The sequence below is a fragment of the Orcinus orca genome, chromosome 18 (genome assembly GCF_937001465.1).
Source record: "Orcinus orca chromosome 18, mOrcOrc1.1, whole genome shotgun sequence".
NCBI classification, from domain to species: Eukaryota; Metazoa; Chordata; class Mammalia; order Artiodactyla; family Delphinidae; genus Orcinus; species Orcinus orca.
Window position 1 is genome coordinate 58448127 of NC_064576.1, and position 16704 is coordinate 58464830.

At 40.9% G+C, this 16704-nt stretch overlaps 1 protein-coding gene across 10 annotated transcripts in view; it reads left to right on the forward strand.

Annotated features, from left to right (window-relative positions):
* LRCH1 (leucine rich repeats and calponin homology domain containing 1) overlaps window positions 1-16704 on the forward strand; it is a 189071-nt gene that overhangs the window by 164993 nt on the left and 7374 nt on the right. For 7 of the 10 annotated variants that reach the window (XM_049701045.1, XM_049701046.1, XM_033436804.2 and 4 more), the window contains 3 exons: window positions 2143-2280; window positions 4969-5046; window positions 13762-14842. In XM_049701045.1, the coding sequence (XP_049557002.1) occupies window positions 2143-2280; window positions 4969-5046; window positions 13762-13968 (423 nt within the window). In that variant the 3' untranslated portion in view covers window positions 13969-14842. Of the gene's footprint in view, window positions 1-2102; window positions 2281-4968; window positions 5053-13761; window positions 14843-16704 lie in introns of those variants that run through there. The other 3 variants (XR_007473034.1, XM_049701047.1, XM_004274587.4) reach the window with 3 other exon arrangements.

A 16704-nucleotide genomic window follows, 5' to 3' on the forward strand; every position in this document is an offset into this window, starting at 1 on the left:
CCATGCCTGCAAAGATGGCGTAGGCAGCTAGACTTTAACCTCTGCTGGGATGGTATCAGAGAAGGCCACATTGGGAGCCAGGAATTTCATTCCCATGAGCTAAGAATGATCCCATCCCCTCCCGTGGTATCAGTGGAGCCCACATGGGGAGCCTGGATTTCCACACCCACACCAGTCACTGACAGCAAGTGGGAATCTGCATTTACACAGCAGTAACAAGGTGGTAGCCTCCCTTTCCCTGCCAGAGCCGTGTCCAAAAAAGCCAGCTAAAACAAAAGTTTAAATAGGCCAGAGTCTCATAATACCAGAAATGTCCAGGTTTCAACCAAAAACATCACTTATTCTACCAAGAGCCAGAACAAATGTGAAAAGATAATCAACAGATGACAACACTGTTGTGGCAGAGATGTTATCATCTGACAAAGATTTTATACTGTTCGTGATAGAAATGCTTCCACAAGCAATTACGAACACAGGTGAAACAAAGAAAAAAATAGAATGCCTCTGCAAAGGAATAAAAAATCTTAGCAGGGGCTTCCCTGGTGGCGCAGTGGTTGAGAGTCTGCTTGCTGATGCAGGGGACGCGGGTTCGTGCCCCGGTCCGGGAAGAGCCGACATGCCGCGGAGCGCCTGGGCTTGTGAGCCATGGCTGCTGAGCCTGTGCGTCCGGAGCCTGTGCTCCGCAAGAGGAGAGGCCACAACAGTGAGAGGCCCGCGTACTGCAAAAAAAAAATCTTAGCAGAGAAATAGAAGACATAAAGAAGGACCAATGGAAATTTAGAACTGCAGAATACATTATCCAAAAGAAGAAGCCCAGGGGGTGGGCTCAACAGCAGAATGGAGGTAACAGAGGAAAGAATCAGTGAACTGGAAGAAAGAACAATAGGGATTACCTAATCTGAGTAGCAGAGAGAAGACAGACTGACAATAAATGAGCAGAGAGCCCCAGGGACCTGTGGGCGTGTAACAGATGATACACATTCATGTCATGGCAGTCCTGGAAGGAGAGGAGAAGGGGAGTAGGGCCAAAGAGGTACTGGGGGTGGGAGAGAAGTGGGTGTGGCTGGTAAAACAGCATTGTGAGAGATCCTTGTGGTGATGGATGTGTTCTATCAATGCCAGTGTCCCGATTGTGAAGTTGTAGTATGTATTTTTGAAGGTTGTTAGCTTAGAGGGAAACTGGGTAAAGGGTAGATGAGATCTCTCTGTATTACTTCTTATAACTCCAGATGAATTTATAATTATCTCCAAGTGTTTAATTTTTTAAAAAGGGAGAAAAATTGATTTTTGAACTAAAACATGGTCTCAGAGAAAAGCATCTCTTAATCCCTTTTGTGCCCCTTGCAGTCTGTCTGAACCAGTTGGATTTTGGTTTTTTAATTTATTTTTGTTTATTTTATTTATTTTTTATTGAAGTATAATTGACTTAAAATATGATTTTAGTTTCAGGTGTACTACATAGTGATGTGATATTTTTACACATGGCAAAACGATCACTATGGATTTGGCTTTTATTGTTCAACTCAGTCTGTATTTCTATTTTCATTGCTAAGTCTGAGGCAATGTTGAACTTTTTTTTTTTTGGCTGTCTCGGGTCTTCGTTGTGGCACATGGGATCTTCACTGTGGCATGTGGGATCTTTCATTGCGTCACATGAGCTTCTCTCTAGTTGTGGCGTGTGGGTTTTCTCTTCTCTAGTTGTGGCGTGGGGTCCAGAGCACATGGGCTCTGTAGTTTGTGGCACTCGGGCTCTCTAGTTGAGGTGCGTGAGCTCAGTAGTTGTGGCGCGTGGGCTTAGTTGACCCGCGGCATGTAGGATCTTAGCTCCCTGACCAGGGATCAAACCCGCGTCCCCTTCATTGGAAGGCGGATTCTTTCCCACTGGACCACCAGGGAAATCCCAAGAAGCCCATTCTTTTAAAAATTCAACTAATTAAAAATTTTAGACACAACTGAATTTTTTTTTCTACAGAGGGATTTTTATTTTAATATCTTTCGAAAAGGTTGAAATCATGTCAGTGTTTTCCACGTGTTCTTATCCTTCTCCATAATGAAACTTAAGTCTCAATTCATAAATACCCATAACTGTATTTTACCCTCAGTTGCCTGAGAGCAATTGGCTTCCTTCTGATTCCTTCCCAGAGCATCGAGATGAGACTCAAGGTCAGCCTGCACGAAGACCTGGGGGCTGCCCTCATGGATGGCGTCGTCCTCTGCCATCTAGTCAACCACATCCGCCCACGATCCGTCGCAAGCATCCATGTCCCCTCACCAGCAGTCGTAAGTAACACCATATAAAGGGAAACTAACTCTTACATCAAACAAACTCCTTTGGGACAGTATTGCTGGTTAAAGATACCGATGGGATCTCCAGGACCCTGCTCAAATGCTCTGTGTTGGGCCCCAAACAACTAGAAGAGCAGAAAAGGAATAGCATTTCTGAATGAAGTAACATTTTCACTGTAAAAAGGGAAAATATTTAAAGTAAGTACATAATGACAGAAAAGGAACTTACTTCAAATATAAAGCAAAACACGTTAAAGAAACGCTTGGGGTGCTAACTTTAAGACTGTAGAGACACAAAGATTCATTCCTCACAAGGAATTATTTAAACAGTGAGAAGTTTTTTTGGGAAACTTCTTTTGGTTGGCGAGTTCTCTTCTAAATGGAAACTCTTTCCTCTATTAATTATTGAGGATTTTAGGATAGCTCTGAAAAGATGTGGATTCTGTATAAAATATCATTAGTAACCTGTCAGGCCAGAGGTTGGTCAGCTGGTCATTAATTCAACAATTCCTTGATCACTAGCTGTGCTCAGGGGTAGGTGGGAGATACCAAGGAAACTGGGGAAAGATGAAAGAGACTGAGTGAGATGCCATTAGTCCCTAAAAATCCTCGTCTCCATGTGGGGGAGATAAAGCAGGTGCTGGCATCCTCTTCCTATAATCATGGACCATATTACCATCCAGAAGAGAGCTTTGGAGTCATGTTATGGTCACTCAGATGAGGGAGGGGGAATCAAAGATAAGCTGGTCTTTGAAGCCTACGTAGGGTTCAGACAAGTAGAGAAAACCTCTATCCATACTATTTACTATTAGGTGAAGCAGAAGAGTTTAGGGGCTAAGAATGTAGGGGTTGGATTCCAATTCCACATCTATATAATCCATACGACTTTGGGAAAGTTATTTAACCTTTCTTTAACTTGATTGGCTCTTCTCTGTCATGGAACTGCTCCCATGAGGATGAAATGAGGGCCTACATGTGATATAAATGTGAATGCAAGCCATTGTGATCATTAGTGTTTATGAACAGATTTTTCAAAAGCCAGAGCCCCCAACCTCAAGGCACAGTGTTCATAAAATATCATAGGAAGAGTCTGTGGAGTGAAAGCCTCACGTGAAGCCCCACTCCCCGGCCAGGAAAGCATCGTAGTGGCATTATTTTTCTTAGTTTCTTTTCTTTTGGCAGCAGGAAAAATTAGCTGATGATCGCATTTCAACTGTCAGTTTTCTTTCTGTACAGTTGAATATATTTTTCCCTTCAAAAGACTGACCACTTTGTTGCCTCAGAAAACACAGGAAAAAACCAAAACAAAACAATTTGTCTTCTGATTCAAATTTGCTTTATCTGCCTTAGTTTGGGCAGTAAATTCTGTCCTATAACCGAATATGAAAAAGTTTTGAAGTCCAAACTACTGTTAAGTTGTTAGAGCTGTGTACCAGATTCTCATTCAGTATTCTTCCCCAACGTGTAAGAAAGAAAGTACGATTCCTCAGCCTCCAATTTAAATATACAGTTATTGTGTTATAAGGACACTATGAATCATGTTATCTACACACATTTGTAAATTTGATCAATTCTTCAGGAAAAAAATGCTACTTTCTTTGGTTGTCACCTTTTATCTTTTTCAAATAAAAAAATTTAATTGAAAATATAATGGGAATAATGCTTGATCGGAGAAAATGGAGAAATGCAGGAAGAAAATATATCATGTTCTATCCCACCACCCAAAGACAACCACTGTTTACATTTTGGCTTTTATGCTGCTAACATTCCTTCTACATATAAGTTGTTTTTGAATTGTGAGCTTCTCATATCTACTATTTAGTAGTTTTTAAAATTTATGAAAACCTAAGTATTTCCCCAAGTCATTAAAACTCTTCATTAATATCCATTTGAACAACTGTGAAGTATTTTAGCTTATGTTATTATATTGTAGTTTTCCTTTCTAGAAATGTTTCTAAATGTCCACTTCTCAGAAATTCTTCTCTGAGCATCTTGAGCTCCCATTGACCAGACCCAGCCATGGCGTAGCGGTAGAGCCCGCTTCCATCTGCAGTCTGTGTAACATTGCCTTACAAACACTGTCCACGCCCGTGTTTGCACAAGGTGCTCACTCTACTCCTGCTCCCCACCCTGCCTCTAAATCTCCTCGCCTTGCAGCATCACCCGCTTTCTAATAAAACCGATTGCTTTGGCGAGAAAGAGAGTCATTGGCCTGGTGAATTTAACCCTTCATATAGAAATATATTTGCTGATGGGAAAAGGTGTTTATGGTGTACTTTTAAGTAAACTAAAGCAGGTCACACAACAGTATGATCTCATAAAAACTGTGTGTGTGTGTATGTGTGTATCCACACATATACATTCACATGTGCAGAAAATCTTGCACACGTGTATATACATATATACATGTATGCAGAAATTCTACATATAAACACATATCTATGTGTATATATGCATGTCTTTGTGTACACACACAGTGTCTAGAAGAATATAATCCAAAATATTAACAGGTCTTTAGGTGAATGTTTCTGGATAATTTTTTATTGTCTTCTGTTTGCTTATGTATTATTTTTCTCCCAATAAACGTGTAGTACTTCTGCCATTTAGAAAGTTTAAAATTTAACCTGTTATTACAAGTATTTCTCTTAGTAATTCTTTATTTCTGAATATTTGCATTCATAGCCTAAACTTAGCATGGCCAAATGCAGAAGAAACGTGGAAAACTTTCTGGAAGCATGCCGAAAATTAGGAGTACCAGAGGTAACGTCAAACTTAGTTCCAGTAACTATGTTTGAGTAAAGATTTTACTTAATGTATGTGTTTGAACCTACTGAATAGATATACACCTTTGTCCATCCTTTTTCATCTCAGTCTTTCTTGAGGAATAATGTTGAATAAGTTATATAAAATTTTAGTTTAAATTACTCTATTGCAGTGAAATAAAAATGGCTTAAAATGGTATGGTCAATTCTGAAGAAAAGGGGAATATAATTTTTTTAAGGTTTTGAAATAAATGCGAAATTCCAAACTTAAAAAAAAAATTTAGTTACCTTGATTCTCCTCACAAAGAGCAGAAATTGCTGAAGCTTCATTGAGCCTTCTGTGGGTTACATAGGGTAGAATTTTGGAGGTAATGATTTTTCCCTATCCGAAGCTCTTAAGCACAGTAGACCTGTAGTTGACCACTGATTTGTTGATTTGCACTCCTTGTAGGTTTGGGGTATGTAGTTCAAAATAATAAGCATTGAAAATATTATAATTATTGTTATTGTTATCATTAATCACAACCATTCATAATAACAATGTTTGTGTATTGCTTTAGAGTTTGTTAACTGTTTGTATTTACATTTTCCCCTTTAGTCCACTGTAGACCCAATTGGCAATTCCCTGTAGCCAGCCCAGCAATGATTTGCTACTTTTTCTTTCTCGCAAGCTAAGCCCCAGCCTTAGCCTCAGACAGATAAGACAGCTGATCTGGCTCTTCTGACGACTTTACTATCAGTAACATAAAATGATTTCTTAGGGAGATAAAAGACAGTTCACTCAGAATTTGGGGATAAGTTGACAAGCTTTTCATCATTGTGATAAAGGGAAATAGACAGAAACTACATTTCTTAAAATTTTCTTCTGTCTTTTCTAATGTTCCAGGAATAAAGTAACTACAAACTCTATCATGAGATACTCTTTTTGAGTATATGAAGGAATTCCATTTTCATGTAGTTCTACTAACTGATAGGAGTTAGTTATTGGAATTGAGTAAGGCTTTTTCTCCCTCCCTCCCTCCGTCCCTCCCTCCCTCCCTCTCTCTCTCCCTTTCTTCCTTCCTTCCTTCCTTCCTTCCTATTTTTCAGCTTGGTGACATTTGAAGGTGAGAGTTAAGTGGTGGGCTTCTAATCTTATTTGAGGAAAAGGAGAGAATTATTAAAACATCTTTAAGTCAAAACTGTACCAATTAAAAGAAGCTTTCAAATTCGTTTTTAAATAGAGTGTAATCTTTACATAAGGTACTAAATGTCTTTATGATCAATCCACATGTCTTTCAGCAATGTTAATCTGTGTGTCTGTATTGTATGTGTGCATTTTACTATTGCCCATACATTTCTTGGCTTCAGATGTTTGTGAAATTCTCATGCGCCTACCATTTTTAATGATTTGATTCCGTCATGGGTTAATAAGTATGTGTGAATCAAAATTATCACACCGAGTTTCAGATTGTAAAATTATTTGTGTCTGTACTCAGAAACGCTGATGAGTTACGACCAATCCCCTGTGATATTTTAAAACTCATCATTTTTCTTGGCTTATGATGACACGAAATGACGTGGAAATGCCCTTAACCATTTATTGTGAGTAAAGATTGGTAATTATGATTTCCTTCTAAAGTGAGGAACAGGAAATTAAATTAGCATCAAAATGCAGAGAAAATTTTATCATAATATCTGAATTATGCCCCTGGCACTAATAGGCAACTGATAATTCCGGAGACAATTGAAATTACAAGAAGTAAATCATCTTTTTTGCCAGTGTTCCAACTTAACTATGCTTAGTAAGAGATATATCACTAAGGCTATTTTTGAAACGATTTTTAAGATTTGAGGTGATTTTCAAGTTTGCATTGTGTATGTGTGTGATTGTGTGTACATCTATATCCATACTGATGGATAATCCAGTAGCATCTTACTGGTGACTAGAGTCACATTAAGTTCATTGTTACTAGAAAAAGTCTGTTCGTTGGTTAGCAGTTGAACTTCTTTAATGAGATATGTTAAAGGAAGGGAGGAATATTCTAGTGGAAAACCAGAAATTGCAATTGGAGTGCAGCTGGCAAAACTTGCTATATATACTCAAAGGAACGTGCTTTCATCTCTTGGAATAAATGAGTCATAAATTGTTGGAAATGAGGAAATGTTTTCATCTAGGAATGCGATACTAAGTTGGGGGAGGGGTGGAAATAACCCCTTCTTCCACTACTTAAGATGGTTGATGATTTGAGTATATATGTGGCACACTGCAATTCTAGTTGCAGGAACTCTCCCCTTGTAGTCAGACATTTTAAAAGCCTGGTACTTAAAAGCGGAGGACCTTTAACGTTACATTTTCTTTTTTTGCTTCAAGCTTAATATTTGGGTAACAAAATACTCACTGATTTCCCGGCAGCTTAGTGAATTCCTCCTAATTTGCAAGCTTGCCCTGCTTTCTTCTCCATCCCTAACTTATCTACATACACACACCGATAAGTCACGGAGATCTGGAATTCTGTATTATTTTAAGCTAAATAGCTAACTGACAATGATAAATCATCCTGTAGAGACTGAGAAGTCGCAGCTGTGCTCTCAGCCCGAGTTTGTTGCCCTTTGTAATAGAACTACAGTTTGAAACTACAACCCAAAGTCAGGGTTGGCAGCTTACTCAGTTTTATCAGGTTCATCTGGGTGGAATGTGGTCACTGAGCAAATGATGACATATAAATTAATACGATGGGAAGGAAGCGATTTTAAAATTGTTCCAGTTGTTATGGTTTTTATTATATTTTCTCTAGAAGTCCCCAGGTACCTGCCTCAGGGTTGGTCAAGGTTCATGAAGCATTTTGTTGTGTGCCCAGTGGAGTGGCTTCCCTATAAATGTGGCTTCTTCGAATTGGCTGCATTCAGAACCGCACACAGTGTAAGCGCCCTAGTTTGTTTGCAGAAGGTCGGAGTAGGCACTAAGAGTAGATGGATACGGCGACTCTAGACCTCTGTCTGTTATTCCTGACGTTTGGATGAGGCTACATCTATACCTTTCTTAGTCCAGGGGCACAGACAGGACTTGGCAGTCAACGCCACCTATAGAAAGGAGTTGACATCACAGAAGTCGGCGTTGGGTTTCTGGAGAAATTCTGTTAGGGCGACAGCAGGCGTATTTGCTGTCATCTGTGAGGGATCCTGGGAAGAGGTAGAGGTTTGCTGATGAGAATACCAAGGGCAGATGCTGAAAAACAAATCGGAAATGCCGCCCCCCACCCCGCCCCAGCCCCAGACAGTTCCTTTTCTGGTGGCAGAGTTAATATCTCTTCAGGTAGTTATTTCAGCCTGGGTCACTTCTGCTGCCCATTTCCGGTTCCTTGGGGTTTTTTGTTTTTGATTTTGTTTTTCTGTTTGGGGCCAGTTCTTCAACTAATGGGACAGACTGAGCGACTGCCACCTGGAAGGAGAGGCATGAGGGCGAATGCGGAGGATATGTGAGCAGAGCGAGGGACACGCGGTTTGGGGTGAATTAGCCGCACCTGTGCTGTTAACTGGTTATGTGACCTGAGGCAAGCCTATTAAAGCCTGGAGCCGTGAACCACCAGCCGGGACCTTCTTGCAGCTGCATCATCTTCTCAAACGCTCACGGTTGAGGCTCGGAGGCCAATATTTTATTACCATGCTCTGAGGAAAATGAGGCCCAGAGACATTACACAATTTCCTAAGCTCATGCCCGCAGTTGGGAGGCAGCAGAGCTGGCATTCGAACCCCGGTCCGTCCGCGTCCAGCGCCTGCCTTCTTTCCGGCACATACAGGGGCTCTCCGCGTCCGAGTTCCCCGCTCTGCAAACTGCAGGTGTTGGACTTAAGCAGTAGATTAAACCCCATTCTCCAGAGCCCCTTGATTCTCTCGGAAGCCAAGCCGGGGCTGCAGATCACTCCCACCCCCCTTGATTCAGCCCCGGCAGTTTCTCCTTTGCCCGTGTGGCACGTATCGGCTTTCCAGTTAAGAGTTCCTTTGGGGGAAAAGTGTCCTGTTGCTAATTATAGTTTGAAAATCACTAGACCCTTCAGGTTTCTTTGAGCTGACAGCCCATGGACGCTCAGCTCCATCCCGCAGCGCCATGATCGCTTTCCCCCATCAGCTCCTCTGAGGCAGGAAACTTACCCCACGTGCCTCAAGGCACGCCTGGAAAATCTGGGGGTCAGGTGATGTTGCTGGTACCATCCCATGGCCCCTTGTAGTGTTGATGTCGGTGGTCAGACTGTGCAGCTGTCTCTGACCTCCGGTGCAAGCGTCAGCTTGACCTTGAACAGAGGCTCACCCTTGGCGGGCTTCCAAATTCTTCTCTATATACTCTTTGTATCACCCAGGAATCTGACTGCAATGAAGCCTTGGGGTCCTGAGGCTATTTGCGGACATACTGAGGCTTCCTTTGCTTTTCTGAGTCAGCTTGGTCATTCCTGGCCCCTGATCTTGACGTTGAGGATTCACAGTTGGCTACTGGGGGTCTCCAGTTTGATCCAAATTTAGGGCTGTTTTAGGGCTCTTACTAGTATTGTCTCAGGTCGAGAGAAATCTCTCATTTGTGAGGCATCAAAAGTATTAGAAAATAGATATATATTTTTTTTACTCACCGGGGAAGTATTTCACCTTGATTTTATTTTTTGATTTTTTTGGAGGGGAAGACACTCTGGTCTTTTTCTAAAGGGAGATCCCCTGGTCTCTCCCTCTCAGAGGAGACAGCCTGGTATTTTTCTGAGAAAAATTGCCCTCGTCCCTGTCTGAGGGGAGACACTGACGTCTCTGTCTGAAAGGAGGCTCCCTGGTCTCTGTCTGAGGGGAGACCCCCTGGTCTCTGTCTGTCTACTTGATGTTAAATAAGTAGCCTTGGCCTCCAACCTCTGTAAGGAGCAAGGTCCTTAATTTAACAGACTTGCCCTGTTTAGAGGAGGAAGGGACATGGAATAGAAATGCACCTTGTTTTCTAGCTGCCCAGCCTCTCCTGTTCATTACTGTCTCCAGAGAGGAATTGGGAGGAGGGTCAGGGCAGCAGCTCCATCAGCTGTACAGGGCTCTTGCCTGCCGGATAGCACAGAGGCCAGGGGTCCTCACTAGACTGTAGGAGGTGGAAGGTTTTCCTTCCGTATCTACAAGGACAGGTCCCTTGGTGTCCAGCCTCTGCATCTGCCAGATGGAGTTAAAAATAAAATCCTAAAGTACACTGAGATGCTAACGATGATTGCGTTGATACAGGTGGAATTATGGCTGAGTCTTCTTTTCAGTGCCTTTCACATTTGTATTCTGTTGACTTTTATAAGGAGATATTATTTTTGAAAGTACTTGCAAAACTTTTCCTGCTTTATACCTGTTGTAAGGGTTTAGGACAGTTTATGTAAATGATCTGAAGTTTTAAATTGAAAGACGTTCTGTAAATTGAAGCTACCTTTTTTGTTTGTTTGTTTTAATCTTGAGACTAGGAGATACGAATTCCTTCGCCTCTTTGAACCTTATGTCTCTTTTTTCCCCCAAATCAATGACTTTAGTATCTATCAGTTTAAGTCATAACTAATAAACACTTTTGGGGGATGGTGAGATTCTTATTACAAGATTTATTTTAAGTTTCCATTTACATTGGTTACTTCCGAGGTTGGATGATCAGAGGTGCAGATGGACACCAACTTATTATTTTATTAATGTAAAATTTTAAATCCCTAATGCATTAAGAAGAGCCAGTCTCTAGCTTGTAAGACCAGTCATCTCCAGTGGTTAGTAGGTGTGTATCACCATTCATGTAAGAATCCTTGCCCCCTGTGTGTCTCCTGGTGGTAGAGCCACTTCTGGTCAGTGGTCTGACATTGGTACATGATTGAGAACAAATACTTTCTCGAAGCAGCATCTTCAAAGAGCTTGAAATTGCATTTCTAGATGAATTAGCTTATTAGAGTTACTAAGTGCATAAAATTGGTGATTAGTTCTTATATATCTGGAGAAAACTCTGGAAACCTTTTCCTACCTTGCTCCTCTCTCTGCCAAATTACACCTTGTCAGTTAGGGCTTTACATTTTCAGAATGACCATCAACATTCTTGTGCTATGACATTTTAGATTAAAAATACTTTGTAAGCATACTGCCTTTCAAAATTAAATTTAAATAAACAATATTTATAAGCATACTGCCTTTCAAAATCAAATTTAAATAAACAATATATTCTAAATTTCTTAGAATTTAGTCTGTATTATACTCAGAATGCCTGTAAATTAGACCTTTTGATAGATCTGTGTACATTTTTATTTCTATCTGTAGTATTTGGGGAACCTGAGTTAATCTTTAATAGTAATCTTAGTCACACACTCTTGTGTTGACTTGTATGAGAATCAGTTAACTTCTGGCGATTGTGATTTCTGTTCACTGTAACGGGAATTAGCATCTGCACTTGCCTCTCGGGACTCTGAGTGTATTAACTATGTTTTTTAAATGCCTTGCAATAATTACTAATGCTCTGTAAATACATGGTGAAATTTGGCCTCTTTAAATTTCCTTCCTTTTTAGTGTTTTCCTATTTTAATTATAAGAAAAAAATAAAGCATAATCTGTAAGTCCCTCTTATTAAGACTGAAATTTGGAAAGCACAAGGGTCAGAAAACTCCCAGTTTCCCCTGGCAACTTCAGCCCTGGCTTCCCATCATAGCATCCTTGAGGGACTGATCTGACGGCCATGGGCTGTGTGATGGGGGTAGAATCAGAGAGTAGCCCACACTCCACACATTATGAAGCTTCAGATTTTGCCTCCCAGCCAATCTTAGACCCATACTTTTTTCTTCAGAGATCGTGATTTAATTTAAACCACCCGCTGTAGACTGTGAGTCTAAGCTTTACCCACTTTAATCTGAATAAAGCCCAGAATCTGTGGCATCATGAAATTATTTCCAGATTGAGAAGAATGGTCTGTGTTGCCTACCCATGCGAGAAGTGTACTTCTGAATAGATACACTGGAAACTGCAGACAATCTAATTCTTAGTTCTTTGATGGAGTTGCTGGGGAGCAGACCAGACCTTTTCCGTAGGGTTCTGCGAAATGTATTGAAATATATCCTGGAGATAAAATGATTTGCTTTTAACATGGAAATACCACTTTGGTGACAATCACATTTTAGTGTGCATATGCCTTCTGTCTTAAGTCTGTTTTGCTCAGAGTTCACTGATTAAGCACACCATTGCAATAGAAAATTCTTATTGCAATAGAAAACTCCTTCTCTTAGATGTTTCCCCATCTGTTAATTCCTGATCAGCATCTCTGTCACAGTGAAATCCATTCTATGTGTAGCTGTTTTAATTCTTGAGAAAATAACAATGGTAGCTTGATTCCTCTAAATGCGCTGAGAAAAGATGCACAGTCTGAATAGATATAACATGATTTATTAATATCCTTAAAAAAATCTTTTGTTAAGAGGATCTCTACCTTCATAACTTCAGATTAGGAGGTTTATAATCTTATTCAACGCACTTACATTGATTATCCCTCTTTACCAGAGGGCATCAAGCTAACTGCAGAAGATACGTGCAAGACAGAACCTCTATCTTAGAATCATCTTTCAGCTGCTCTGTGATTTGCATCTGCTTAGCAGTGATGCTAAAACAAAGGGCAATATTGTTGCAAAGTATATTATAAAATATATAATATATATATATATTTTAAATGCTTTGCCTAATTTGGACATAAAGCTGCATTTATGAAATATATCACAGATATTTTCAATCCTTGTTTCATTTGGAAACAAAGCCAGAACTTTGGTACATACTGACATAGCAATTATAATCATTTTTAATTTGAAGCTGCGGTCATTTCTGGTTCAGGAATTCAGGGTATCAGAAAACCATTTACTTCCTGATAGCAGTAGGCATCCAGAGGTCAACTCATAGGACTATCTTATTTGTGCGTTTAGTTGATAAAGTAGGAATTCTGCCTCCTTACGTGGTGACTGTCAAGTAGACAAAACGCGGAGGCCTGTTGTCCCCGCCCCTCCCCCTACACATACCTGTTCAGTGGTGAAGAAATTTACACAATTCCTCTATGCAGGAATGTACTTTTATTCTAACTGCAGATCCAAGAAGCCTCTTCTAAACTTTTGGTTTATGTCCAGTTGTAAAAATGTGAAATTTAATGTAGTTTTTGGGCACATGTAGGCACATGATTAAAACTAGCATTCCCCAGAGTTTATCAATAATCCTAAAAGGAAAACAAATGAGGCGCATGTATAACCTTTCGGAGAGAAATACTTTATATTCAGTCTTCATAGACCAGGGTAAAAAATGCACTAAGAGAATGGTGAGGAAAGGTGGGGATTCAATTTTTAAGTTTGTATTTTTCCCTTTAGTATAGTGAAGACCTCAATGTCCCAGGTGCAAAGCTCTTATTCTTATGCCATTGCTGACTCATGATACCACTTAAATATTAAAACTGTTTGAATACCAGAAGGATGTATTAGTTACAGAACCTTCTACTCCTCGATAGTGAGATCTGGCTGAGGAATTTCTCTGTCCTATTTGCATAGACTGTGTTGGGTATGCTGCTTTTTGTAATTAATTAAACAATCTGTGGTGGAACGGGTTTTACCTGCTTGAAATAAGGGGTTACTCTTGCCATTTGCTAGTAACTAAAAATGTGTGCTTCTTTTTAGCCGTTGTTCTGTGTATTTTTAATTGTATGCACTGTCTCTTTCTGTTCTGATGGCTGCCCTCGGAATAGGCTGACCTCTGCTCTCCGTATGACATCCTGCAGTTGGATTTTCGTCACATTCGAAAGACTGTTGACACTCTGCTGGCACTCGGGGAGAAAGCCCCACAACCAACTTCTGCCCTCCGCTCCAGGGACCTTATAAGCTTCTGTCTTGTCCATATTCTCTTTGTAGTGCTGATATATATCACTTACCGCTGGAATGTTCTGTCTGCGTAATGCCCGCGTGTGCATCCCTACACTCTGCTCTGTCGCCCTGCTCCACGACAGGGTCCTTCCTCCCTCTGGGCCTTTGCCTTGCAAACTTCCATCCCTGTCATCTCTTCAGTAATCTCTGGAGTTTTGAAGCCGAACGTTTCCACATCAGATTTTCCAGAAGCACAAACTTTGTAGAAAGCAGCTCCCATTAGATAGTTTCTCTCACTTGCTGAGAAACAGTGAGGACAGAGTGTATCCACACCTCTTGCCTCCTCATCCCCATAGTGCCAGCAGCAGTGCTCTGCAGTGCCTCTTCTCTCTCCCAGTGAGCTTTGCTGCCCTGGGTAGAGCCGAAGAAGGTTCCAGAACAGGAGCAGAGGGGATTTAGCGTATGAAAATCTTGCCATTGGGTCAGTATTTAAGTCGACTCCTAATTCAGGATTGGGCGATTTAACTGTAGAGGGAAGACAGAAAGCCAGCACTGGGGGTCCAGTTTGGTCTATAACGATCTTTAATAATGCCGCTGTTGACCAAGTTGAAAAATACCATCTGGAGAATGACTCCTTTGCTGGCCAGCCAGCTGGCTTCCTCCCTGCTTCCTGCAGCAGGAGCTGTGAAGGGCACCAGGGAGGGTGACCCCCCACTTCCACCCTGAGTGAGCCCCTCTGCCCTGCTGCCTGAGACAGGGCTGTGCAGAAGGGCGCTGGGGAGGAAGGATCCGGCGCAGTCAGAGTGCCCCCTGGAGGATCCACGGCACACCACTCTTTCTGCGTAGTTCTATTTATTCCTTCTTTGGTCTACTCTGACCGAGGCTCTTAGAAAAGCATTTTCCAAAAAGGGTTTCTATTTTTAAATAATGTAATGGGTCATTTCGCTTTTTTTTTTTTTTTTTTTTGCTACATCACATCATAACTTCAGGTCTAGAATGTGATGGATTTGACAGTATTTATTTTCAAATAAAGCCGTGAGTCATGGAACATTCTTGGGCCTAGGGCTGGGGTTACTATGACAGGAACCAATAAGATTGCTCTTATTTTAGAAGAATGTAGTTTCTTCGGTGACTTGAAATTTCCATTTAACCTTTGATTTCCAGTGACATTAGCAACCTGCCTTTATGTTTAAGTAAGCTTAAAGGATTATATATTAATAACTATATCTGCTTTCGGAGCAATGTGATCAGTTTGCCATTAAAGAAAAAAGACATTAGAATCTTATCTAGGACAAGATATTCCTGGTTCTGGGATGTCGTTTTATAATATGAGACGGCCCTGCTCCAAGGTGAAGACAGACTCCCCTGTGCTTCTGTTTACCTCTGGTTGCCAAATATTGTTTCTTAAATTGGTGTTGGGGGGGAGATGATGGAGTTCACTTCCTCAAGATAAATTTCTAGTTTACTCACATGGAAACAGTCTTTCTAGATGGCTACTAAGAAGATAATTTTATTTTTCTGAACATTTCCATGAATCCAGGGGACTTGAGGATGTGGAAAGGTCACATAGTTAGAAGAATATATTTATAAAGATCCTTTGTTGGTAAATCAGATGAGATTTTCTAACAGGAGACATTCTTTACATGATAATATCTTGAGTTCACTGAGCTTTTCCCTCCTGGTTTTGGGTTGATTGGTGAAATACAGAGTATGCGGAAGTTATTTAACGTCAGTTGTGTAATAAGTAACCCGCAGATGTACTGAATTGCCTTTGGTGCTATCTTGTACTCTTCAGTCTGTAACACAATAAAATCCCTTTGTATGATGTCTGATGAGCACCCTGAGCCATAAGATGCTTAATAAACACATGTTGGGTGACAGATCCAGGTTTTTATGGGCCCATCAGTACGTTAATTTGTGTGTATCCAGAGCCGCGCTCAGCACTTCTGTCCAGCTGTTTGGATTTTTCTTCTTGAAGTGGGTGGGGGGCACAGGGGAAGAAGAAGACTTACCGGGTGACCACCTGAAAGAAAATTCTGTCAATGAAAACTGAGGAGCGCGATCCTGGGAGATCAGATTTAACTTTCAGCGCTGACTTGACATAGTTCTTTGGCCATGTTCATATTTCAGTTCTGGCATCCAAAGTAGTTTTTGGATGTACCTTCACCTCTCATGTCATTAGTGTATCTGTACCCTAATGCGTTGCTCCGCTGGGGATCTGTTAGGTGGTATTTTTTCATCAAGTAGTCTGGTAACAAGCAGAGCACAGTTAATTTAGCCCTTTAGGCAAAGCTTGGAATGAACTGTCTTGTCCATGGCTATTCATTTCTATTCAGAATATTATTAAGCCTCCCCAGGGTACTCACACACCGACTCATAGGCTAGCATGATGCCTGCCATTGCCAGGTGACTAGGGATACTCGGCCAACCCACCTGTCATCTGAGAGGTGGTTGGGTGATTTATATGTGCATACTAAATCTTCCTCTCACAAGGAAGACCTTTTTTTCCAGTACTTACAATGCCTGATAAAAATTACCAAGCATTTATTTACATATTCTTTTTGAAATAGAAAGATCTATTTGAAATAGAAAGTTCTCTTTCTCCAGTTCTTCCAATTGGTAGCAACTTGCTACTCCGTGTCAGGATTGCCAAAATAGGTGACAACTAAGTAAGTTCTGTTAGTTCCTTCTCGTTATGGATTTGTGGTTCGTATGCAGCTCATTGTACTTGGGGAGAGACATATAAAACAGTGCTGGGGGGAAGGGCCCTACAGAGCTCAAAAGCAAGACAGCTGAGTAGGAGTTTCATCAATGAGTAGAGAAGTAAA